Source organism: Capsella rubella, unplaced genomic scaffold (genome assembly GCF_000375325.1).
Source record: "Capsella rubella cultivar Monte Gargano unplaced genomic scaffold, Caprub1_0 scaffold_3, whole genome shotgun sequence".
NCBI classification, from domain to species: Eukaryota; Viridiplantae; Streptophyta; class Magnoliopsida; order Brassicales; family Brassicaceae; genus Capsella; species Capsella rubella.
The window spans coordinates 1,409,599-1,435,065 of record NW_006238921.1 but is presented as its reverse complement, the minus strand read 5'-3'; the positions used below and the strand labels follow the sequence as shown (position 1 = coordinate 1,435,065).

Here is a 25,467-nt window from a genome sequence, read left to right as displayed (position 1 = left end):
ACTGGTCGGACTGTTGAAAATGAAATAAATTGTTTGTCATAAAAAGATATTAGATTCTAAAATCAGAGAATCTCATGGGTGCGTGCCGACAATGGAGATGGACATTAATAAAATCACTGTTTTGCCAGCAAATTATGCATTGCGAAAGAAAAGAAGCTTAGCTCTTATTATAAGATATATGTATGATACCCCGATGAATGATGTTGTATGAAAATATGCAGTGCGCCTCCCCCTCAAACACTAATTGTGTTTTGCCTATCCGCAGGTGCTACGCATTGCCAGAGGGAACGATAAGGCGGGATATCCGCCGGATTTAACCCCAACGCAGAAATGTTTCGGCCATACTCCTGGTTAAGATATTTTAACATATGATTCTACTTCTTTCTAAAACTACTATTTTCCACAGAACAAAATGAAACACCATGAAGAGGTTTACCTGAAGATCAAGGAACAATTGCATACACATCTTCTCTGTTTCAGATACATTCTGGTCAGATACACCTGATGCTGCACCTGCTCGTCTCTGTGCATTTTGTCGGTGTTTCTGAAGCACTGTCTCTCTTTTTCTCGCCTGCAACATATTACCGTCTTTTACCACACAAACACAATAAACTAACAATATCTGCATCTTTAATTAATACGATTTTTTTAATTGGTGTGTTTTCTATCTTGAATTATAAATTGATAAATCTCAGTTATCAAAGCTAGGGTCTCACTTGTTTTATCTATCAACAATACTCATGAACTGTTTAAAACACATTACCTCGCTAACAAGTTCAGCAGCTAGTTCATAATATCGCCTGGAAATTTCAGTGACAGTGCCAAGCAATAACTCCTCCCTTGTTTCTTGGGTCAAGTAATGTCTAGCCTTCTCTCCCTCCAAAAAGGCCTTTAATGCAAAAGATGCAATTATCCACACTTCAAAACTCATCAGTCAAGTAACTATGAACTCATGACCGCAACCTCAAAGCTAAGATAAAATACCTTTAGTGGACGCAGTAGTCCAATGACGTACGGTGAGTGCCTGACAGGTAGTGGTTTATTAGGCATCATAAATGTTGCGATTATTCCCCGCAGCTGCCTTAGGTCCTATAAGAAAACAGAAACCATTTACCATTACAGACTTGAATAATAGGATAATAACTGTAACCTTTCCAGCTATAAAGCAAATCGTTCTCAACACTGTTCGTCTAGATGCTCCTTAAGGCAGTAAAAACAAATCTTGAAGTGCATAAATTAAACAAGGGGACTGATGTTTTCTCCAGGGATTTACCTCAACAGATTTATCAACAATGACTTCAATTATTGTATTGGTAACTAAAGGTAGGACGTTCTCTAACGATTCTCCACCCTCTAAAATGCTCCTCCTCACCACATCCAGAACTTCAGAGGAGCATGAAGATAAATAGTGTGATATATGTTCAGGAAAATTGCCACGAATTTCTGAGACTAGACAATTTACATCATGTATAACCTGCAAGGGAGATAACATGTGAATATTCCAATAAAATAGAATGATCAACCAAATGATCTATGTTACCAAATTTCATGATATTTCGAGTTTACATCTAGCAATTTTGTCACTCTATTTAAATATTTAACTTCCCAACAAAAAAAAAATGAAAACGGTTATTAAGCTATTCCACATAACATAACAGCAGCTGAATTAGTAAACACTAAATTGCAGAAATCCCAAAAAGTCCAAAGTCAGTGGAACTGAGAAACATTCCACACCAAAAAGGTGACTTACGTATACAAAGTCTTCTGCAGTGGCTGAAAATGCCCATTCACATCCAGGACTCGGGCTGGCATTGCTCTTTGTAGTATTCACCACAGATGACACCCAATTACAATATCTACATGTTAATAACACATCACCAAAATGAGAAATTAAAACAAAAATTAGCGAGAGATAACTATATTCTAGTCAAATTTCTCAAACCTTGAGAGAAGCTGCAAGGTCAAGCGAAGAAATTTATCAGCAGCAGAGAAAACAAGAACATCGTCTTTCCAGCATGATCGCAAGCTCTCCAAAAGAGTAACGCTCTGTCTGAGCATTAAGTTGGTCGAACTCGGTTTATCTGAGTCAGAATCCTGAATAAAAACAAGAGAAGCAGAAGTAAGAGCAGAATCCAAGCCTCCAGCTATCTCCTGAATCCTGAATCATGTATTTTCGAGTTAGAGAAGCTGAATAAGTCAGTATTTTAATGGCAAGCCAACAACTATCTATGAAATTCTCGAGTACCTCAGTGAAAAGTACACTCCCACATTCCATTGTTTCATGAATTCAATACATGTAGCTTCAGCTCGAAACTTAGTTACAGCTGACCTTGATGGACAATAACCTTCAAAAAAAGTATAAGGTATCACTACTCTGAAAATTATCTACAAAAAATTTCACCACCAAGTATATTTTTTTTTTGCTTATATAATACACATGAATATCAATTCACAATGCATCTGATAAGCCATTTTAGATCAGTTACTCTACCTTCAAGATATGTCAGGAAATCCAAGCTTGCCTTGTAATTCTTCAAGAACTGGGTAGGCCTTCCAGGAGAAAACACTCCTGGTTTGACTTTCTGGAGTGCCGAAAGAACTTCTTTGAGGATTGAATTTGCCAAGAAGTTGGAGACATGCAAACCAGATTTGTCTGTTTTAGCAGCAAGATACCAAGAAAAAGTACAATTGGTGAAAAAATAAAACTGACAAGATACAGAAGGAAATAACGTCCAGTTATGATTAACAAACAAAATTGGAGTTACATAAAAAATATGAAGATAATAAGCGATGAAATTTAGTTTACTGAGTAACTGCATAAACTTCTTCTTAGAATTTATAACAGGAAAACTTCTTTGCTAGAAAAAATATTGACTTTAAAGGGTGGTAGGAGATCTACAACAACTATGACCACACAAAAATTTGAGCGAATTACCCGTTGAAGATATTTCTAGCAGCATTTTACAGTCCTTTGCAATAAAATGCTTGATCTGTTTGTAATCGTTTTCAAGTTCATCTACCGATGCTCCAGCAGCATCCGCTGAGGTTTCATGTGCAATAATTTTATGTATAAATGGAGCCACAGTTGTTGTACGAAAAAGTTCCTCTGCATTATTGATGTTATCAATGGCAGCATATGCACGTAGGCAGTTGTAAATGACGCTTGTGTCGCTGTTGTTTAGCCCGTCAATGAAGCAATGGCCCAGGCTAGCATCCAATAACACACTAGCGCTCTGAATACTCTTCTCCATGTTCTCAATGAAAGGCAGGTTCTGTACTGACATAACAGAAAAAAAATAATGAGCATCAGTTGTAAGACTTTATATTGTCTTCTGAAGGCTAACAAGTACACTGGGGGTTTAGCAGAACACCAGCGATTACACAACATATTACCAGCATCTCATGTAACCTGTTTATTTTGTCAGCAATCATCTCAGAGCTAGTGAAATGATCTACCCAAGCCCTATACTTATAGCTAGTTTGGACCCCAGGAGACTACACTTAAATGCACTATATATAGACGAAGCCTCTTTCATCATTATCATATAAGATGCACAAGAGTTTTCTATCCTCTTTATAACTTGGAAAGTCAAGAACGGCTTGGACTGAAAAGAAAGATTTTGAACCATCTATTCTCCCAAAATATTCCTCGGAAATATTTTTTCAGATGCTTTATACTTAGGACTGTAAAAAGGGACAGAGGTGCGTTCCTAACGGAATCTATACTTTGAGATGGACAAGGAACTGTGACTTGAAAAAATATTTCAGCAACAAAAAGAAAAGAAAATGCATGATGAAGACCTGTGCATGAGCCATATAGAACCTGAGCCGATTCATTTCACTAGCTATTCTTTCCAAAAGCATGCTCTGGGTTTCTCTCATGGTTGTGCCATCTTGCTGCGTGGGAATGTCATCACTCATAAAACTCCTTCCCAAGGAATTAGCACCCTCGTTTTGCCAATCAGAAGGAGCAGTTGGTAGAACTTTAATAAGCTTTTCAACCTACATTTACAATGTATTTACGTGAAGCGTTCAGATTATCTAAAACCCAAAAAAAAAAGAAGAAGAAGCAACAGTGCAACGAAGAAACACCTTTACTCAACACACACGGAACGACAATGCAAAACAATTAACGATCACGCATAGATCAAACACTTTCCCAGTGGAAAATTACAAGATTTTCAAAAACTAAAATCATGAGGAGTACCTTGGACACCACATGAAATGTATTGAGCAGCAAGTCCAGAACCTCCCTGGCAGCAGCAGCATCGGAACGTTGATGCAATCCATTGCTAAGTGAGAAAAGGGAGGCCTCCAGAGAACCACGAAATCCAGTGATCTTCTCACGGAGCTCAAGGAGCGGGGCTCGCATGCGGATAACAGCGGCATCGATGTCCACGAGCTTAGTACTCAAATTCACGAAATCGGCATAGTCTCGATTGATTAGGTCAACAAGTTCGCCGTTCAGGGATGCTAGGTGTGACCGGAGCTGGGATCGGAGAGTGTCAAAGGGAACGAATGTGCGGAGCTCTGAAATGTAAGACTCGGAGTCGAAGCCAGGGGAAAGGAATAGGGAAGGCTTGAACCATAGAGGATGAGATTCGAAAGGATCCGAGAAGAATTCTGAGGCGGATCTCGGTGCTGACGACGGCGACGACAACGGCAACGTCGCGACCATACCTGACATTATCGATTCGATGTTTCCTCTGTGTGGGCCAGATATTGAGTCGTATATATCTATGTTGGACTGCGTGCCGAATCCGACTTATAGAGCTCAACTGCGTGTCGGCTTACTCAATCCAACCAAACCGGAGGAAGGGAGGATCTAAAATCCGGTTAAGTTTGGTTTGGTTTGGTGCAACTAAAATGAAATGTTCTTGACAAAAATGTGAGGCGTGTTGTAAATTTATAAACAAGAGACCGAGATGAAAACCATCTTCATCTTTTTTTTTTTTTTAACACGAAAAGTCCAACCAAAAAAAAAAAAACCATCTTTCATCTTCATCTTCTTCTTCTTCTTGGATGCTCTAGATGCATTTGATAACCTTTAATTTGTTTATGTTCTTAATTAACCTTAAGTACATACTCTTCCAATAGCAAAGGTTTTGTAATATCGATCATAGTTTCATTATATATTAAGTTTTGAAGATGAATAAAACAATATCATAATTATTAAGATAGCTTCCATATGTCATAATTAAAGCAAAGGTCTTGTAATATGGATCATAGTTTCATTATATATATTAAGTTTTGGAGATGAATAAGACAATATCTTGGATCCTAAAGTCGGAGAATGTCATGGTCAGGTAGTAACCGACTGACTATTTACATGTGCAGATGAATATTTATATCACTTGCCCTATTTGGAATATAAAATTTTGCTCAGACCGCCTTCGGCAAAAATAATAATAGTAGTTTTAGTTAGAAATTAAGCTATACATAAAACATACCGTACGTACGCAGACGTATATATTAAAATGCTTAACAAGTTTCATATTGTCGTTATGGTTCTTAGGAAATTTGTGTACTCTTCCTACTCGGTCGTGGACCAGTATCGAAAATCGTACAGTATATTGTTTTCTAAATTAAAAAGATCACGGTGTTCGTAAAAAAGACCAAAAAAAAAACAAAAAAAAAATCTAGAAAAACAAATACAAAAAAAAAGTATATATATATATAGGCATGTCAATTAGGGGTAAAGCCCGCGGGCTAGTTTGGCCCAGCCCTGAAAAACATCGGACTCGGGCTTAAATATATATGTCCAGAAAAAACCGGGCCTTTTGGGTTAAGCCCATTCGGCTAAAGGGTTTTTTGGGCTTAGCCCGGTCGGGCTCGGACCGGCCCGAAAAGCCCTTATACAAATTTATTTTGATTTTTTTGAATATTTTAGTTTGATTAAAAGATTTTTGATTAATGTTATATTTTCATATTTACTTACTAGTCTTACTTATTACTTTTAAAATCTTTATACAAAGCTAAAACTAAATATATATAAGTATCATGATTTTGAAATCATCAAAATATCTATTAAATTTTGACTCTATCTTATACTTTAAAGTATTTTAGTTCCATGTTTTATTGGGTTAAAGTGTAAATAATTTATTTGGCTTTTATTTTTTCTCTTAAATTAAGTTAGTTTTATTGAATATTGATAAGTTATTTAAAATTTGATGCATTATTTTTATAGTAGACCTTTAAATATAGTTTTTCAAAAATTATTATGAACTTAGAAATTGATTTTTTTTATCGGTAAATAAAGCCCAAAAAATTCCGAAAAGCCCTGTAGCCCTGTTAGGGCCGGGCCGGACTTTGAAATATAGGCTCAGAAATTTTTCGGGCCGGGCCGGGCCGGACTCATATATATGAGAGTTTTACGGGTTTCGGGCCGGGCCGAGCCGGGCTAGCCCGATTGACATGCCTAATATATATATATAGAAAGAAGAAAAACCCAATCACATAAATGGTGACAACGCATTAGTGGTGCGTATTAGAAAGTAAGAAAGGCTGTAAAATCATGAGATATCCGTTGAACACAAGAGCCATGCTCGATCGATGAACTTTTGTCACCTTCTAGATTCAGACCCCTATTACATTATTCATCTTTTATCAACATCTCTCAATTGAATCATAAATAAATAAGGAAAAAATAATAATAATATCTCTTCACATTGTTTATTCAGGAGATTACTTGTCTACGACGAGGTCCTCAGTAACTCTGATACATCTAGAGTCCAGAATGATCTAGTCACTAGCGAATCAAAATAACGGCTATAAAGCCGCCAAATCGTTTATTATTTGTTTCCCTTTCCACAAATAAATTTTTTTACGGTTGCGTTACGAATCCTTTTCTCCTCCTCTCTCAAAGCAATCTCCTCACCCTCCACGTGTAACTTCCGGTTTAATTTTCTCAGTCTCGCCGTGAATTTGTTGATTCTCCGGTCGAAATCACAAAAATCCTTTTAGCTTTCTCTTGGGATAAATTCGTTTTCTTTCCAATCGCGTCTCCGTTGGTGTTTTTACATGAATGTTTCTCGGGTTTAGCTTCGAATTTGATCTTCCTCTGTATATATCTTCCTTCTCACGTATTTTGTGTGGTTTCGCTGCTGCAAATCACAACTATTCTAATTCCTGGAAGTGATAACATCATCTGCAAGCGCTTCAGGTTTGCCATTCGGATTCACCCTTTTCTGATCTTCCTCTGTATATATATAGCTGAGGCCTGAGGTTGTGTGTGATTGCTAGCTAGGAAAACCAAATAGTTGTGATTAAGTTCAACCTATGTTTTTTTATTTATTCGAATGCTCTCACAAGTAAGAAAATTGGGTTTTTGCGATTATAGATTCGTTGCTTTCCTTGTACTCAACATTTCCCGATTTTGCTTTCACTGTTAGGTCCTTATGCGGTTTATAAGACTGTAAAGCAGAGGTGTCTCATCTTGATTAAGACTTTATCTCGACGTCACTGATTTCTACAATAAGATTATTTCTTTGTCCCCAATATGTTTCCTGATGCCAAAGGAGCTCTTCTTTTAAGGACAATTGGTCTACTTGTATTGCTGATTATGAGGTTTTGTTTGTTGTGTAATAGTAACACAGCAAGTTGTTGGAATGGAGGGTCCGGAAAGATGAGAGATTGTTAATACCCAGTCAGATATTCTTTGAGGTCTTAATAGATTGCTTTGTGAAGATACTTTAAAAGGGTAAAAAGAAGGTGACTATGCTGGCTTCTCATTTCGCCTCTGTAACATCTAAAATGTTATCCCTCTCAACCTCTGATCACGCCTCTGTGGTTTCACTGAATCTCTTTGTCGCCCTTCTATGTGCTTGTATCGTCATTGGGCATCTTTTGGAGGAGAATCGATGGATGAACGAATCCATTACAGCTTTATTGATTGTAAGTTCACTTCATCCGTCCATTCTTAGGCTTACAATCCACTTAAAGATGTTACTGTAGGAGCTCTCTCTTCTGGATATTACTTCACAATGTTTCATCTTTAATGACTTCCGCAGGGGCTTTGTACTGGTGTCGTTATTTTGTTGCTTAGTAGAGGGAAAAACTCTCATTTGTTGGTCTTCAGTGAAGATCTTTTCTTTATATATCTTTTGCCACCCATTATATTCAATGCAGGGTAAGTGTCTACATCAAGACTTGTCATGTGCTTCTTGCTTTTGATGATAGGTTCATAGTTTTGGTCTTACTTCTATAATTGATAGGTCTTTTGTTGAAGTATTGGTTTTGGTTGGGTTTTGCACAACAGATGGAAAATACACAATGGAGTAGAAACAAATAAATATCTGTATATTTTCGGAATTCTTACTGAGAGATGTTACTTTAAATCAGTTTCTTATTGCATTATTGCTGACTCTATGAATATGCTCTCATACACCAGTACTTGTGATTGTGACTGCAGAACAGGACGTGGCTATAATGTTTATGGTCAATTTTAGTTTGATTTATCTACATAGAGGTGGTCCTGCTATGTTTTTGTCATAAATGCATGCAGACATGGTTGAGCTTTTCTTACACTACATTTTCAGATCTTTCCCTGACCCATAATTATTTCTTTGTCGTGTGTATTTAGGTTTCAAGTTAAAAAGAAGCAGTTTTTCCGAAATTTTGTAACTATTATGGCTTTTGGCGCCATCGGGACTGTAGTTTCCTGCACCATAATATCTCTAGGTATCTTACTCCCCACTCCCTGTAATTGGACCTGTTGAAGCCTTATTTTGGATTAGTAATTGTGGATCATTTGTATTCATGTGGTGTTTAAAACAGGTGCAATACAGTTCTTTAAGAAGTTAGACATTGGGACCTTTGACTTGGGTGATTTTCTTGGTAATTGGTTATTACGAGTTTTTCTTTTATTTCTATTGCTATACTTTATCGATTTCTGTTCGAGAAGACTTTATTTATTTTGTGTTTGTTGATCAGCAATTGGTGCCATATTTGCTGCAACCGACTCTGTATGCACACTCCAGGTAATGTGATTCGCCAAATATCAGAAGTACCTACATGGCCAGAAAGTGTAACTAACAAAAACTCTTGTTCCTTTGTGCTATAGGTTCTTAATCAAGATGAGACACCTCTGCTTTACAGTCTTGTATTTGGAGAGGGCGTCGTGAACGACGCCACATCTGTTGTGCTCTTCAATGCAATTCAGAGTTTTGACCTCACCCACCTTAACCATGAAGCAGCTTTTAAATTTCTTGGGAACTTCTTGTATCTGTTTCTCTTGAGCACCTTGCTTGGTGTTGCAGTAAGCCCATTTTCTCTCTACTACTCTTTCTTCTGGCTACTACTTACATGCTCGTCTGTTGAAACCATCTACAACTAAAAATCTTTGTTGTTCATCTTGCAGACTGGTCTGATAAGTGCTTATGTCATCAAGAAGCTATATTTTGGAAGGTTGATAATTCACTTTAGCTTCATATGTGAATTGCCTGTTCTGTGATGTGGTCTAAACTGGATATCTTTCTTAGGCACTCGACTGATCGAGAAGTTGCCCTCATGATGCTTATGGCGTATCTTTCATACATGCTTGCTGAGGTTAGATTCTGTGAAGTTTTATATCACTTCCATAATTTAGGTATAGAGACATTCAGTTTTACCTTAAGAATACGTTATTGATGTTATTTTGTTTGGGTTGCAGTTATTCGCCTTGAGTGGTATTCTCACTGTATTTTTCTGTGGGATTGTGATGTCCCATTACACCTGGCACAATGTAACTGAGAGCTCAAGAATAACTACCAAGTAATATGATCTACATTTTTCTACATTTTTTGCTTGAAGACAAAGGGTCTTAAACGTGTTCCATCTTTAGTACGTACTTACCTTCTCTGCATATACGATTGATACAGGCATGCCTTTGCTACTTTGTCGTTTCTTGCTGAGACATTTATTTTCCTTTACGTTGGAATGGATGCATTGGACATAGAGAAATGGAGATTCGTGAGTGATAGGTATGGACACTCAATAGAAACATTATCTCTCTTTTTGTTCAATGAATATTTGCATAATCACTAAATGTTTCCTTTGTTTAATTTTGGACAGCCCAGGGACATCAGTTGCAGTGAGCTCAATTCTAATGGGTCTAGTCATGCTTGGAAGAGCAGCTTTTGTTTTTCCTCTTTCGTTCTTATCAAATTTATCCAAGAAGAATCAGAGCGAGAAAATTGACATCAAGCAGCAAGTACTAACAATATACTTTGTCTATTGGATTCAAAGTTTATAGCATTGTTGATGCTTATTTATCATATCTCACTTCTTCGATAGATTGTGATCTGGTGGGCTGGTCTAATGAGAGGTGCTGTATCTATGGCTCTTGCATACAATAAGGTACATTGAAAGCTTAATGGATAGCAAACAGCCACAAGATGATTGGTGAATATCTTACAGATCTCTGAACTTCTTTATTTCTCTGTGCTCTCTAATGCAGTTTACAAGATCAGGGCACACTGAATTGCGGGGGAATGCAATCATGATTACCAGTACAATAACCGTTGTTATTTAGCACTATGGTAAGATATCTCCCACTCAGGTTTGGAATACAAGATCCATTTTCTCTAAGGCGGTGGTCAATGTAGATAAAACAGTCCAGAAGCCGAATCAAATCCTAATATGGCTAGAACAGATTTGCCTTTTCTGTATCCTAATATGGCTAGAACAGATTTGCCTTTTCTGTATCCAGAAGATCGGGATCACTTGCAATAAATCCTGTTTCGGTTTATCTGATACCGGAGATCTGACATATACTTTTGATTCCATGGGTTTCAGGTGTTTGGAATGCTGACCAAACCGCTGATCAGATACCTCATGCCACATCAAAAAGCGACCACCAGTATGTTATCAGACGATAACACTCCGAAATCAATCAACATTCCGCTCCTCGACGGCGAGCAGCTAGATTCATTTGAGTTACCAGGGACACACCAGGACTTGCCACGACCAAACAGCCTTCGCGGTTTCCTGATGCGCCCCACACGCACTGTCCACCACTACTGGAGACAGTTTGATGATGCCTTCATGCGTCCAGTGTTTGGTGGTCGCGGTTTCGTTCCCTTTGTCCCTGGTTCTCCGACTGAGAGAAGCACCCATGATCTTAGTAAACCTTGATTACAGAAACTTATTAGAAATTTATATTATTTTCTTATGTAAAAAGTTACTAATATTAGTGAATGAAGAAGCTTCTTACATTTGGAGAGACGTGTGGGACTTATGTATATATTAACTGTTAGTCTTTGTTTTGTTTAACGAAAAACTACAATTTCTTTGTAAGTTTTTGACTTTGCCCTCATGGGATTTGTTGTTGTTGGTGAGAACTTCGAATATTCTATAACTCGCTTTGATCTCACGATTAGTATGATTTGATTCAGTTTTGTTGATAGATTGAATAGTTTGTGTACGTTCTAAACTTCCAAGTTCGAACGTGCCCATGGGGTTTCATTCCGAGTGGTAAGTTTTGATTAGGACCGGGTTCGCATGAATTTAAGAGTGATTTGATTAGTCTTTAAAATTTTGGAGAACCGAATCACTCGGGCATGTAACAAACCGGTTAATTTGGCACGAGAGATGCCAAACGGGCCGAGTCAATTATGCAGGCCCATCTAAAATCTCGAACGACGTCGTACTGGATGTGGGAAGCTTATAAATGAAAGCAGCTAACAGAGGAGTTCACGCTCTTTGTACACTCCGCCCTCTCTCCCATCCCTCTCTCTCAGCTCTCGACAGATCTCTCTCTTTGTCAATCTCGTGATTAACGAAACAATGGCGACTCAGTTCAGTGCTTCTGTCTCCATGCAAACTACTTGTCTGGTAATCAGGGAAATCCTTCTTCTTCATTTTACAATTCATATATGTTTTTTAGCCATGATTTGATCACACGATTTTTAAGATCATTTCCCTATGTATGTTTTGGTGTTGTCGTATAAAACTCTTGACGCATGTTGTTTATTATGTGGAGCATGGAAGATCTTCTTCTATAGTAAAGAAGAGTTAATTATTTTTATTATTATCATTGTCTGATCATTTCTTCTGTATAGTTTGTTTGTGATCGGGAGGACCACTTGGATTTTAATATCAGTGGTCTCGTGGAATTCATTAATTTTGGTTGGTAATCCATCCAGATCTACAGTGTATTGAATTATGATTGTGGAATATGAATGCCTGCTTTTTTGTTTTGATTGTTTTGTGCATATATATATATATATTCAATTGTTTTAGAATTTGGTTTTGTGAAATTTACAGAGCAAACTGATATGAAATTTCTGAATGGAAATGTGTTTTTCTTGTTTGTCTTGTTGAAACAATAGGCAACGACGAGGATCAGTTTCGAAAAGCCTGCTTTGATTTCCAACAGTGGAAGGACCAATCTCTCCTTCAACCTGCGCCGTTCAATCCCCACTCGCCGCCTTTCAGTTTCTTGCGCGGTATCTTTGATTGGCATTCTCGATTTTGTTGCATCTATATTGGACCCTCCAAGTTGTAAAAGACGAGACTTGGTTACTTATGTATTTGGTCTTTTGTAGGCAAAGCAAGAGACCGTAGACAAAGTGTCTGAGATAGTTAAGAAGCAACTATCACTTGCTAACGATCAAAAAGTTACTGCGGCAACCAAATTTGCTGAGCTCGGAGCAGATTCTCTCGACACGGTACTAACCAGTCATTTATTCTCTTAAATCAGACACAAGTTGTAATTCTGATTAAGCAGAGTGTTTTTTTTTGCAGGTCGAGATAGTGATGGGTCTCGAAGAAGAGTTCAACATCCAAATGGCGGAAGAGAAAGCACAGAAAATTACAACAGTGGAGCAAGCTGCTGAGCTCATTGAAGAACTCATGCAGGAGAAGAAGTAATTTAGTATTTTCATAGTTGCCCCTACATAACAAGGAAGAAGGAAACGACAGAAAAAAAAAAAAGGGCTTTGGGTTTGTTTTCATTATGTTTGATCTTTCTGTCATTTTTATTTAATGTGTCAATTGAGTCTGTCTTTGTCCTAATGGTTTAGTATCTGTTGTATCCACGGATGTCACCTGAAACGTTAGGTGCCTTAACGAATATCATTTACAATAACTGTTTATTTCTATCTTTCTTTCCAAAATCCAAATGCCCCAATGAATCGTGATCAAATGCATACGGACTATATGAGAGACAGGAGTATTTTATAACACAATGTACAGGGGAGTCTCCATAGTCTTGGTATTAAGTATTAACATATAAGTCAAGAGTAGGTCCTACAAGGAAGTGACAGTAGTTTGATATTTTTTAGGAGTTTCTATTCACCTTGTATCTACAGATTCAGAAGACCTCAGGGCTCAGGGGTCTTATTATTCCCAATCGGCGTCGAAGAATCCTGCATCTTTCATTTCTGAATAGTAGACATTCTCCAAGTTCAGATCTTCCTCCTGCAGCAAAGCCAATATAATTTCAGTACCAAATCATATGATCATCCAGCTATAACACGCCTAAGGGGTGTTTTGGTGATAGTGGTGATAGTGGTGATGAAGATGGTCTATGGTGATCGTACTATGGTAATGGTGATGGTGATGATGCTATAATGATATAGTAGGTGATGGTGATAGTGCTATAGTGATTGAAGGTGGTTATTTATTGCATGTTTGTAGGTAGATATATATTTATTCAGACAGAGAAAGATGTTAAGGTGAGGGATTTACCTGGAAAAAGTCTGCAAGAAAAGTAACATACAAAAGAGGAAGATAGAAGGCGTGGTAACAAACACTTGTGATCCCATACAACCTGCAAGCATCCAATTTTGGTTTTATAGTGTTAGTAGCAAGCAAAATCTGACTACGTGATTTTCCTCTTTTGACTGTGAGGCTTTTGTTTCAAGGGTTTACCATAATCCAAAATGAGCCCCGTTTGCCGTAAGAGCACATGCAAATAGGGAGAGCCCATTTAATGCGAGCATGACAGTTATGTACTTGTAGAATGCAGGTCTTGCTGTCCAAATGGAAAGTAAAAACACATGGAATGAGTAATAGATCGAGAAATTATTGGCTTATGCTACCATAAGGAGGACGGGAGGGGTCAATGTATTTACCGGGTAATCTCTCTCTCCACTTTGAGTTGTACATGAAGAATATCATCCCATAAATGCCTGCTAACAAGAGCTTGTGGATGACCCATAAGCCCCATTTGAGCTTTTGTATATGTTCATTGTTGTCGATAAACAATGGTACCCCAAATCCAAAGAGATAAATTGCCTGAAATGACGAATGAAAACCCTGAAGGACTAAACTATGGTGTAAAACAGTAATCAGACAGTATAAGTTTGCGCTTTAGTATGAAAGTTTTGCAGAGCTAGGTTCAGGTATGCATCAATGCCAATATACCTTCATGAATTTTTTTCTATCTATCTTTCAGAAAGTATATGAGTAGATATCTAAAAGTTATGAACACAATGGTACCTTGAAAAGAAAATCAAGACCTATAACAAGGCCTGAGATGAGGAATGTTCGTGTTAATGCTTCAGCTCCGCTTGCATAGTTTCCTTGGAAGAGAAAGGCTACCAAGCTTACTTCCAGAAACAACATTCCAGATGTTGTGAACAAAGTTAAAAGATTCCAGATTACTTCTTTACCAGGAGTGCATTCCCATGCCTATACACATGAAAAGTAAATCAAAAACGGAATCTGGAGTAAGCAAATGATCGAGACTAAAAGTCTAGAACCAAGGTAAAACATTTCCTTGTAGGCAGCAACTTTGCGTAACCAAGAAATAAACAATCATAGTTTACACAAAATACAGAAGCTCTCTGATAACCAGTGTAGAAGAACACCAATGTTGAAGGGATTGCAAAGTTTATATCTTTTCTGAACCTAAAACACTAAGCTTTTTTGTCTTCAATATAAGTTCTGATCTTTTACACGAAACATAGCCCTATAGTACGATATCTTTAGGAAATGAATCCAATCAAAAACAAAAACTTAACACACCTGAAGGCAACACCAAGCAAGATTGAGCAAGCTAACAAACCATAGAAAACCGTAGTAGGCGATCATAATGTAAGATCTCCGATTGGACAACTTCGACAAGCTCTTCTTTGCCTCATACGCTAAGTAAGCGACGAATAGAATAGATGCTAATACCAGAACCGTGTTATGCAAAAACCCATGGCACTTTCCGACCCATCCGCCGATAAACCCTCCGGCACCGCCTCCAAATCCGGTAGCCGTCGAATTAGGGCTTAGCCGTGAAATCAGAAAAGGTGACTCCGGAAGCTCGCCGAGAACTCGCATTTCCTCAAATTGTACGAATCAGAAACCAAGTAAAGCCAGCGCAAGGAGTAGAAATGAATCCCTAATTCCAGGAATTTGATATGATCTCGTATAAATTCTTCTCTCTGGCGACCAAATCAAAAAGTCAAAACACTCAAACACAAGTAATTACACACAAGTTTCAGGGTACTATGGTTAATTACAATACAATATTCGGGTGAAAAGTGTAATACAATATTAAGGTACTTATTCAGAGATATAATAAAATATTAGGGAGGAAAGTATAAATAAATAAGAAGTAGAAGAAGAAGAAAGCTTTTTTTTTTTTTTTTTTTGTCTTCGTCAATCCGACCGTTGAAAGTCACTCGCCATTTCTGGCTAAACGACCGGATCGATTTGAGAGAAAAATTCGGTGCCATAAATGGCGAATTCGTTCTTCGATTCCTCGATTGAAACTTTCTTAGAGATTTTCGTTGAATATAATTTCTGTTTGATTCACGCGTTTAATCTCTTTTGGGTTTCTCTCGGTTTTGATTTTCGATTTTTGTGGATTTCACTTGCTGTGAATTCCAAAATTTCGAGATGGGTTTTTAGGAAGAGGGATAAATTTGGTAACTTTTTAATTCGATTGGTGTAATTTTTGAGCTTTCGATCAACCGCCATTGATGTGAATGCGAATGTGATGATTGATTTCCTTTATTTTTTTATTTTTTTGTAGTTGAGGACGATGCGAAACACGAGACCTGTTCACGTTAGGAATAAGAGTACGGAACCAGGAACACCATCTTCGCCGATGATGACGTCTCCTTTGATGCATCGTCATACACGTTCAGGATCGAATGCTGGGCCTGCATCGAGTGCTAAGAAAGCTCAGACAAAAGCAGCTGCTCAAAGACTTGCGGCTGTGATGTCAAATCAAACAGGGGACGAAGAAGACAGTGATGAAGACCTTTCCTTTGACTATAATGCTTCCGGTACTGGTAGCATTGGACTCGCCGCTGGAAGATCTCATCCTTCTCGCTCTCCAGTGGTAATTGAAACTAGCATGACTCACCTTTTCACTGTTATTTAAATTTTGGGTCAAAGGCAATGAGGGCTTTGCTTTCTCACCTGGTCTCTTTTATCATGTGATACTCTTTTCTGGAATGACAGATAAGGAACCCTATTGCAAGGCGTTCTGAGGTGGCAGCTCCACAGCTAGCTGATGAGGATAATGAAGATGATGACTTTTCAGTGGATGTATCCAGCACCAGACCAAGTATTGGACTTCCTGGTGGAAGAGCTATGAGACCTCACTCTCCTGTGATGGTAGTTTAACTTCTTTTTGCTTGCCAAATGCATCTTGGCTTCAACTTCCTCATGTTAATACCCTTTTCGTGCAGACTAAAATTGCACCCCCGAGACGGACGCCACCGGCAAATGAAGATAATAAGAATGACGAAGATGATGATGTTGTTTCAGTAGATTATACAATTGGTAGGCCAAGTATTGGGCTTGGAAGTGGGAGGGCAATGCGGCCACAGTCTTCTATGGTATTGTTCCGATACTTGGAAACTTGCTGATTGTAGGTTTTGTTATCGTCATGTATTTGACGTCTATATTAAATTATATGGAATGCACAGACCAAAACCCAGCCACAAGGGCGTCCTGTGATGGCAATTCATCAGCCAGCAGATGACGATAACGAAGATGATGATACTCCATATGTTTATACAAGTGGCATTCCAAGTGTAGGACTTGCTAGTGGAAGGGCAGCACGGTCACGTTCTCCTCTGGTAATCAGTTTGTTTAACATTATCGATTTAAAACTGTTGGTTGTATGTCAGTGAAAGAATTTGTGAGTCATGTTGCTAGCTGGGAAATTTCTGAAATCTCTTTCATACTATTTTTCGAGTGCGTTCTTGCTAGTTTTTCTCGTTAAACTTGACCTATCACTGTGTACTACAGACAAAAACCCCTCCATTGAGGCATCCACAATCATTAGCTCAGCCACCAACCAATGGAGACAGTGATGCTGATTATGATGAGTCGTATACTAGTGGCATGCCAAGTATAGGACTTGCAGGTGGACGATCAATGAGACCTCGCACTCCTTTGGTAAATCTAGTCTCGATAATGTACCCTCTAATAGTGAATCATGAACTAGTAGATGTTTCACTAAAGAATGATATTTTGATAGAATTTCAGAAACTCGTCATATCAAGAACCAGTTTGATATTTTAAGACATAATAGCACTAGAACACTGTTTATTGGTGTTTTGAAGATTGTAATAGTATCAGCATTGCATCTGTGTTTATAAGCGTTATGGCATCAACCAGGATAGAAGGGTGTGTAGTTAACCGTTTTGGACTATCTGCATCAGCACTAGATGTTTCATGCTTCAAATTTTGTGCTCATTCTTTAGGTTAGCTTCTGTTTTTTTTCTGTTGCTTTTAAGTCTTCTGAAACTTTGTTTATTTTCCATTAGTCAATTCGTACTAAGGAACAACCTCAGACCGGGCTTCCAACTTCAGGTAGCCGATCCTCATTATTTGAGGATTCTACAGAACCTTCAGCTATTTCAACTTTGACGAGTCATCCATCTCAGACAACCAACCAAGTGGAGCAATCTGCATCCGCTCGTTCTCTAATCTCTAACAAATCATCCCAGTCTCTCAGTGCTACGGATCAACCTCCCTCAGCTCGTTCATCTTTCAGTGGTCGTCCAATACGGACAGTTCCTTTAATGCCATCTTCGGTGCCTATATCACTTAAACCAGTGACTCCTGCGTTTCAATCCGACACGCCAACCAATCTTCGAAAAGATAAAAGGTAATTAACCGACATCATATCCGAACTAAAGTTATGGATATGTTAGAGGATGCTCATTTAGTCATCATTTTTCACATCCGCCCACTTACATTCATATTCACATTCACCTACTCATGTATATTAAGTCTGATCTTAGCTCAGTGGTTTCTATCCATCAGCAGGCTTTCCATGGATTTGGGAAGCTCTGGCAACTTAAGAGAGTTAGGCAGCCAACGTTCTACTTCAGCTTTGCAAGATGAGGTTTGCTTTCTTCAGGAGCTGATAATATATATTTCATGAAATGTATTAACAAATTCAGTCTATATTTTATTCCAGTGGTTTCTGAATTCCTGGTTATTTTTTCTCTAGCTCATGCCCTTTCCTTTTTTAGATTTCCTTGGTTAGAGCTTTCCTAACACTTCAAGCATTTTGATTTCAAAAAATTTCGTTTTCATTTCAGGTTGATATGCTACAAGAAGAAAATGAAAGTTTGTTAGAAAAGGTGATGGCAGTAAATTATCACAGTTTTGTATCAGTAGGCATTAGTTACTTCGTTTTATGACCTCTCTCCTGAAAGACATTCTCTTGATTGTTACATTTAAGCAAAGCATGAATTACAGTGTTGAATTTGAGAGAGTCTCTATCTTAATTTTGTCGTGGATGTTGCTAATCTCAGGGGATAACCATATCTTATGTGTATCAATCTAGCAGATTCTTTGTGAAGTTAGATAATACCTGTACATTTTACTAGTTTGCATCCCATCCTAATTTATGCATCCCCAGCTTCGACTTGCAGAAGATAAGTGTGACGAAGCAGATGCAAGAGCCAAGCAACTTGAGAAACAGGTAAGCAGATGGTTCATGCCTCAGAATAGCATAGAAGTCCCCTCTTACGTACTGTTTATATTGTTGTTTCATTAGTCTGTGTTTCTTTTCTGGAAGCTTAAATACATCTGTAAACTCATAGCTGCTTTTTATTAGGTTGAAATCCTTGGAGAAGGTGTTACTATGGACGCACGTCTTTTAAGCAGGCAAGCTTCAGTTTCTGTGAAACTTTTAGTTGACTTATGAAAATTTTCTAATTTTGTGAATGTGTTTCTTACTTCAGAAAGGAAGCAGCTCTACAACAGAGAGAGGTCAGTGTCCGATCAAGTTTCTACATGATCTCATACATTATTTTTGGATTATAAAGTTCTAATAATTATGTCTACCAACCATCATACGTTTCACTATCAGCTAATGAAGTGTCCAAACGTGGATTCAGTAACTTGCTTCTGCATTTCTTAATAAAGCTTATTCTCCATTTTTAATATGCAATTTCGGTGTAGATGGTTTAGACAGCAGACTCATTAGGCTTTGTGATTTTGGTTTAGATCTTGACAATGTAAAAGTAGCATAATCCACAAAACGATTTCTTTTCAGGCTGCTTTGAGAGTGGCATCACAAAATCATGGAGGAAGGAGGGAAGATGTTTCGGCTCTTCACACAGAAGCTGAGGTACTTCAAGTTTAGGTATTTTGTTGTTCTTACTGGCATCTGTACTAACGTTTTTAGATCTTGGATTGGATTTAGATTGCTAGGGAGGAGGCAGCATCTTCTTTAGAGCAGCTTCATGAAGTTGAATTAGAGCTTAATTCTCTTAAGACCGTGACCAAGAGATTGATATTGACCCAGGAGGAGATGGTATGCTACTGTTAAAGGTTTATACATTTTGTTTCCATCTAGTGTTTTTTTTTTTTAAGTCGATATCTTCTCATCTATAGATCTTTATATTAGGAAGAGGTTGTTCTGAAGAGGTGTTGGCTTTCACGTTATTGGGGCTTATGCGTTAGACATGGTAGTACCTTGGTTTCTTACACATATTATAATCTATAAATGAAAACAGTATTTACACTGATTTTATTGTTAAAGTTTCTCTAAATATTGTACATAATGGGCTAAATTTGGGCGAAATGTTGTGGCAGGCATTCAAGCGGATATTGCAGGAGCAAAGCATGAATACTGGTCATCATTTGCACCTCTTCCTTTAGAGATTGTTCTGTCGGCAGGACAAAGAGCAAGGGATGGAGTTTCACAATGTACTGTTTTCATCTTGGTGCAGAAATTTAACGGTAGATGTTTAGTATTATTCTGACCTCGCTTGTTCTTACCCTCTGATTTCCCCACCAAGCAGCTAATACCACTAAAGGCGAAAGAGAGAAATCATTGGAAAGTCTGCAAGAAACTTCTGGGGAAGGAAATGTGGAAAGCATGATATGGGTCGAAAAAGGTTTGCGGGAGCTGGCTTCACTTAAGGTGAAAGAACTTAACATAACATGAGAACTTTTCTTGTCGCCTCTATGGCTCTATCTTTTTTTAGAAGCAAAGGTCTGCAATTAGATGGTTTTTAAAGAAAGTTTTAAATATCATCTTTTGCTCTGTCTTAAGGTTCAGGAAGCAGTTGCGTTTGTCATGGCTCAAAATAGACGGAGCTCATCGTCAAAGTTTTTTGTTTCAGGTGATGACCAAAGATCTACCTTGAAACGATACTTAACTTGAATATGCTATCTGCTTGATGTTTCCTTGAACGAATATTATGTTACCTTCTCCTAACCCATACTTTATTTTCCAATATTTTATAGACGAAGTGAAACTCCCAATGGATGGACAATTTGAAGCCTTTGGTAAGTCAATAATTTCTGCAACATGATATGTTTTTGTTAACGATCATTATCACGTGAAAGCACCTAATGTGATCAGACCCTAAGCAAGGTCATTTCATTATATGATAAACCCTGAATTTTTTTCCCTTGAACGTTCTTTATGCATTTTGGTTTTCCCAATCAGAGTTAAGCGACGAAGAAGTTGAAGATGTAAGCTTTAAACAGGTAAAGAAAAACACATCAGAATTATCAGTTGCCTATGTCCTATCAGGTAACGTTAACTGTTGTAGTGTGAACATCTCATACAGGCTTGGCTTTCATATTTCTGGAGAAGAGCTAAGAACCATGATATTGAATCAGATATAGCGGATGAGCGTCTCCAGTGTTGGATAAACCAAGGGACTCGATCTGCCACGTCACAAGATGCTGTTGATGGTACAGTCTTCTTACTCATTCTCACTGACAACGAGATGTACGCAAATAAAGCAAACAGAAATATGAATGTGGGTAATTTAACGGGTGCAGTTGAAAGAGGGCTAGTGGAGCTGAGGAAGCTGAACATAGAGTCACAGCTCTGGCAAAAATCAAGGAAAGGGCTTGACCATGAATCCAACCCATCTCATCTTGAGCTTTCCTTCTGATGAGTGCTCTCGTTATTCCGATCCTATCGTTTCCCCATTTCCACTCTTTACACACAACAGTACCAAACAAAAAGAAAAAAAAAATACTCTTCTCATCTTTTTATGTTTCATCTGATTTTGTAGGGGAGTTAAATTATAGGAACTGTGATTTAGAATAATAATAAGAACCGTATTATTCTTTTCAGTTGTGCATCTTGAAATTCTGTTACAAGCTGGTATAATAAACAATGTGAGGCGTAATGTGCTCAGAGAATCAAAATGTTCCTGTGAAATGGAGGAAGCTCTTTTCTTGAGTCATTGACATTCCTACTTAAAGGAAGACGAAGCAACGCAATGCTCTGCAGCGGGAAATAGGAATTGAATATGGGCAAAGCTATAAAGAATGCAAAAAGTATCAAGCAGCAGTAACATTATTAAAAATGGCTGTGTGGGTTTTGCGCAAAATGTCTTGCGTCCTTTAGAAGTATGTTGAGCAGTAAGCCACATAAGCGTTAAATAGTAGGAAACCCATTGAACTGGGACTTGGGAGCTTTCGAATTGCTAAGCCTCAACAAAATTAAGTGGCCAGGTTGCATTGCAGATACAGGTTATCACTACTTAGCAAAAATTATATAACTTTTCCAAGTGAGAAATATATCAACATGGATGGAATCATATGTCATTGAGGAGTGTAGTTTCTAGAAGAGAGGTCATATACATAACCTCTGTACATCTGATCAGTTGTACAGATATGTCAAATACGTTTGTACACATACTAAACTGTACAAATAAATACATATATATATAATGTATTTGAAATTTATTAAGCAAAATGCAAATTATAGAGAAAAAAATTACAAAAGAAGAATTACAAAACATATTAGTTTAGTTATTAGAATCTTGGAGTAAGAATAATAAAAGAAGAAAAAAAGAAAAAAAAAAGGAAAAAAAAAAAAGAAAAAAAAAAGGAAAAAAAAAAGAAAGAAAAAGAAAAATCGGAAAAAAAACAAACAAAATACTCTTGTGTCATTTTTTTCTTTTCTTTTGCTATCTCAGATGATTTCTATCTCCCATATGTAGGGTCTAATTATGAATAAGAAACGTATGAGTTTTCCTATTATATTTTAAAAACGTATTATATCTTCAATTAATCCATATAAATATCGTATATGTACTAATGTATACGTATGAGCTAAATGGATGCCTCGTCATTCTCGTGTATAGATTACAATACTGAAAAGGACTCAGAGCCCTTCCAATAAAAAGCTCCTCCTATCGCTACAACCGACAGTAAATATTTTATTAAAGGGCTTTTTTTAGAATTTGCCATTATAGTGGATAGATTACACAATGTACACCTTAAACCGTGTCATTTACTTTACTAAACTTCCAACCTCTCACGTATTCCTTAACTCTCAACTAAGTTCTGCCATTTTTAACATTTTCGTCTTTGATATTATATAACGTGAGTTATCCTTTTTAACCATTATGGTAAAAGGGGTTTTTGGAAGAACTCCCTGCTGTTATATACCATGAGCTAGATTAGCTCGTAACATAACATCAACAACAAAAAAACTTGCTATTTCTTCAAAGCCAAAAGCAAATATTAATTTCTCTTCATCTTTCTGATAAAAAATGAAAGGAGACGAAAGTAATAATCAAGAGATCAGATCAGCATTTCTAACTTTCGTGATGGCCAGCCGGTTTCTCTCGTCAATATCTTTATTTATTGATTTACATTTCTCTTTTCTTTTTTTTTTTTCAAAATTAAGTGATAAAGATATTTTTCAATAATATAAGCTTCCAGCCGGTTTTTTTTTCAGGCAAAACAAAAAGTGGGTTTTAAACCAGTTATTCATTAGCACAAAATATATATGGCATGTTGATATATTTCTCAATGGGAAACCAAAACATCGCACAAGTAATTGTGTAAAATAATTAAAGCGGGTATGAGAATGGGAAAAAAAATATGAAGGAAGATGATCTCGGTTTAAAAAATGAGAGATTCAGGGTTATTTATGACACATTGAAAACTTAAGTCACAAGATCGGAAACAAGAGAAACTCGTAAGGAGTTACATGTGATATTCTTCTAGGAGTCAATAGATCCCGGGGAGCTTTTGGTCGAGAGAGACGGAAAGAGTCAGAGAGAGAATATGGGAAGAGAAGTAGCGGAGAGCTGTGTAGACACTATGTTGATGGAGATGGTGGCTATGTACAGTGCTCGATTCTACGCTAACAAACCTGAACTCGCCGCGAGGAGGATCGAGGCCATTGGTTATCAGGTCGGCCACCAGCTCTCCGAGAGGTCTGTTGTGCTAAATTTATACATCCATCGTCTTCTTTCGTTCGATCTGATCAGATTTTTCTCAGGAGGTGTATGGAACGTTAGTATTAGCTGTAGATCTGAGGATCGTTTGTACTATTAGCGTTGATTCTCTGATTTTGGATTTTGTTATATCTCGAGTGTGATTAGCCAAGAATGTGATAGATGGGATGATAAAAATCGTGCTGATTTGAGTTTTACGTTTCATTTGGGGTTTTAGTGTTGAGCAACTTTGAAGTTTTGGGGAATTTGAGATGAATTTGGTGCTACTGACAGGAAGATATTGCGGTTTATGTTATCCTGTGACCTTAGGGATAATTAAAAACCAAGAAAAATTGGAACTTCAATTGGTTCTTGTGTCTTGAATTCTAGGTCTTTTATCAATCAATGGCTGGCTCTGAGTATTGCCATTGCTCAAGAATTTGAATCTGAGATCAACTGTCATGAGTTCGAAATGCAGGTTTTACTAAATTACATAATTGAAATTGTGGTCTCAGTTTAGTTTCCCATTTCTCTAGTGGCTTAACTTCCCATTTACTTGTGCGATGTTTTGGTGAGGAGATTTTTTTGTTACCTAAGTTTTTTCTTTTTGTCAAAAACTTTCCGTTGACATGTATCAAAAGAATGATTTTAGTTTGCGGAATCAGCTTTTGCTACTTAAGTCTGTTTTGCAATGTTGTATGGTGAAAGATATTGCATATTACTTTATTGTGCATAACTCCAGCTTCTTATTGTCATTAGGTACACTATGGAAAGACCACGGTTCAGTGACCATTTAGAGGCAATCAAGTTTATCTGCAAAGACTTCTGGTCTGAGGTCTTCAAGAAGCAGATTGATAATTTAAAGACAAACCACCGGGTAAAATATTTTCTTGAAATAATGAAATTTCTCACCAATTTTTCTTGTGTGTGTTTCTCACCAATGTCTCTTCAGGGTACTTTTGTATTGCAAGACAACAAGTTCCGGTGGTTGTCTCGTGTCTCAATTGACCCTTCATCAGAGAAAGAAACTGAAGATCCGTCTACTCCAGGGGAAAGCAAAGCAGCACAAGCGGTGAGCATGTACCTGTATTTCCCATGCGGGATCATAAGAGGTGTCCTCTCCAACTTGGGGATACCTTGTGCTGTCTCCGCAGACATATCAAGCCTTCCCACATGTAAGTAATATACAGCTTGTTCTTATCGCTTTTCCATATACAGCTTGCTCTTATTGCTTTTCCAATAATCTTACACTTTCACTCTATATTCTCAAAATCACACATCAGAGAGAAGAAAGATAGAAAAGTTGTTAAAATATTTACTTAATTTGGTATATTTTTGTTGGCTGCAAGGATACCATTCATTAGTACCCATAATATTTGTAAGTAGACATTTGCTGTATAGCTCGAGTCATCTTTCAAAAACCTGTATTACCTGTCAGTATAAGTTGCTACGGGTTGGTGAATAAGCTTCTCTCGTGTGCTTTCCACAGGCTCTTTCGTGATTCGGGTCAAGGCTTGATTCTGCATTTAGCAGGAATTCGTCCGGCTTTAGATTCCAGCTCGGCTTTATACTTTCATGGAAGATAGATTCTTCGGACCTGTGATGTAACTAAAAACCCGTTGCTGTTTTAGTTGATGATACACGTTAGCCTTTTGGTAAAGAAACAGTGCAAGGCTTTGGTTTCATGTTGGAAATCACTTTTGTTTTGTTTTTTTTATTGGCCTGTTTAATGTAAATTTTTATTGAGATCCCAAAAAGAAAAAGGATAATAATAGATAAGAAGATTATAAGGAAAAAAGGAAGATTGAATGAAAGCCCAACAAACATATGTCATGTTAATAAGCCCATCTAGGGCATCAATTATTAACATCAGATA

The 25,467-nt window shown here is 37.5% G+C and overlaps 6 protein-coding genes across 11 annotated transcripts; 4 read left to right on the top strand and 2 right to left on the bottom strand.

The window, feature by feature from the left end:
• Positions 1–11: 11 nt before the first annotated feature.
• LOC17891930 (conserved oligomeric Golgi complex subunit 2) lies at positions 12–4,713 on the bottom strand. Its single transcript, XM_006296623.2, has 12 exons — positions 4,208–4,713; positions 3,802–4,002; positions 2,936–3,272; positions 2,492–2,653; positions 2,246–2,345; positions 1,943–2,158; positions 1,751–1,856; positions 1,274–1,474; positions 985–1,089; positions 764–889; positions 437–571; positions 12–347 (listed from the first exon to the last, which is right to left on the bottom strand). Exons 1-12 carry the CDS (start codon positions 4,685–4,687, stop codon positions 234–236), a joined length of 2,283 nt encoding a protein of 760 aa, XP_006296685.1. The 5' UTR covers positions 4,688–4,713; the 3' UTR covers positions 12–233.
• Positions 4,714–6,733: 2,020 nt separating this feature from the next.
• Positions 6,734–11,356, top strand: LOC17891274 (sodium/hydrogen exchanger 2). The gene is given in 17 exon segments (XM_023786336.1): positions 6,734–7,162; positions 7,392–7,425; positions 7,588–7,893; positions 8,010–8,128; positions 8,582–8,679; positions 8,776–8,835; positions 8,932–8,978; positions 9,062–9,256; positions 9,359–9,405; positions 9,480–9,546; positions 9,650–9,750; positions 9,858–9,959; positions 10,051–10,189; positions 10,273–10,335; positions 10,436–10,500; positions 10,502–10,517; positions 10,774–11,356. Coding segments are annotated over 15 exon segments (1,635 nt in total). The 5' UTR covers positions 6,734–7,162; positions 7,392–7,425; positions 7,588–7,716; the 3' UTR covers positions 11,113–11,356.
• Positions 11,357–11,673: 317 nt separating this feature from the next.
• On the top strand, positions 11,674–13,077 carry LOC17893884 (acyl carrier protein 1, chloroplastic). Its single transcript, XM_006299474.2, has 4 exons — positions 11,674–11,811; positions 12,309–12,425; positions 12,525–12,647; positions 12,724–13,077. The coding sequence occupies exons 1-4, from the start codon at positions 11,764–11,766 to the stop codon at positions 12,847–12,849; spliced, it is 414 nt and encodes a 137-aa protein (XP_006299536.2). The 5' UTR covers positions 11,674–11,763; the 3' UTR covers positions 12,850–13,077.
• Positions 13,078–13,136: 59 nt separating this feature from the next.
• LOC17893341 (transmembrane protein adipocyte-associated 1) lies at positions 13,137–15,393 on the bottom strand. The gene is made up of 6 exons (XM_006298129.2): positions 14,950–15,393; positions 14,422–14,613; positions 14,055–14,217; positions 13,852–13,954; positions 13,669–13,750; positions 13,137–13,398 (listed from the first exon to the last, which is right to left on the bottom strand). Exons 1-6 carry the CDS (start codon positions 15,250–15,252, stop codon positions 13,321–13,323), a joined length of 921 nt encoding a protein of 306 aa, XP_006298191.1. The 5' UTR covers positions 15,253–15,393; the 3' UTR covers positions 13,137–13,320.
• A 199-nt stretch (positions 15,394–15,592) lies between these two features.
• LOC17893511 (coiled-coil domain-containing protein SCD2) lies at positions 15,593–21,489 on the top strand. Of its 6 annotated transcripts, none has more exons than XM_023786656.1 (22): positions 15,593–15,842; positions 15,950–16,261; positions 16,384–16,539; positions 16,614–16,763; positions 16,854–17,006; positions 17,179–17,328; positions 17,700–18,043; positions 18,202–18,283; positions 18,483–18,524; positions 18,806–18,868; positions 19,004–19,053; positions 19,131–19,158; positions 19,445–19,519; positions 19,595–19,705; positions 19,799–19,859; positions 19,987–20,100; positions 20,196–20,317; positions 20,456–20,519; positions 20,644–20,685; positions 20,831–20,889; positions 20,973–21,099; positions 21,190–21,489. In XM_023786656.1, exons 2-22 carry the CDS (start codon positions 15,959–15,961, stop codon positions 21,303–21,305), a joined length of 2,412 nt encoding a protein of 803 aa, XP_023642424.1. In that variant the 5' UTR covers positions 15,593–15,842; positions 15,950–15,958; the 3' UTR covers positions 21,306–21,489. The 6 variants fall into 6 exon arrangements, with proteins under 6 accessions (XP_023642424.1, XP_023642427.1, XP_023642423.1 ...); XM_023786659.1 differs by having other exon boundaries at positions 15,594–15,842; positions 20,450–20,519; positions 20,849–20,935; positions 21,031–21,099; XM_023786655.1 differs by having other exon boundaries at positions 15,595–15,842; positions 18,205–18,283; positions 20,450–20,519.
• A 1,759-nt stretch (positions 21,490–23,248) lies between these two features.
• Positions 23,249–25,337, top strand: LOC17892448 (trafficking protein particle complex subunit 6B). Its single transcript, XM_023785987.1, has 4 exons — positions 23,249–23,591; positions 24,351–24,468; positions 24,544–24,766; positions 25,081–25,337. The coding sequence occupies exons 1-4, from the start codon at positions 23,440–23,442 to the stop codon at positions 25,107–25,109; spliced, it is 522 nt and encodes a 173-aa protein (XP_023641755.1). The 5' UTR covers positions 23,249–23,439; the 3' UTR covers positions 25,110–25,337.
• Positions 25,338–25,467: the final 130 nt, after the last annotated feature.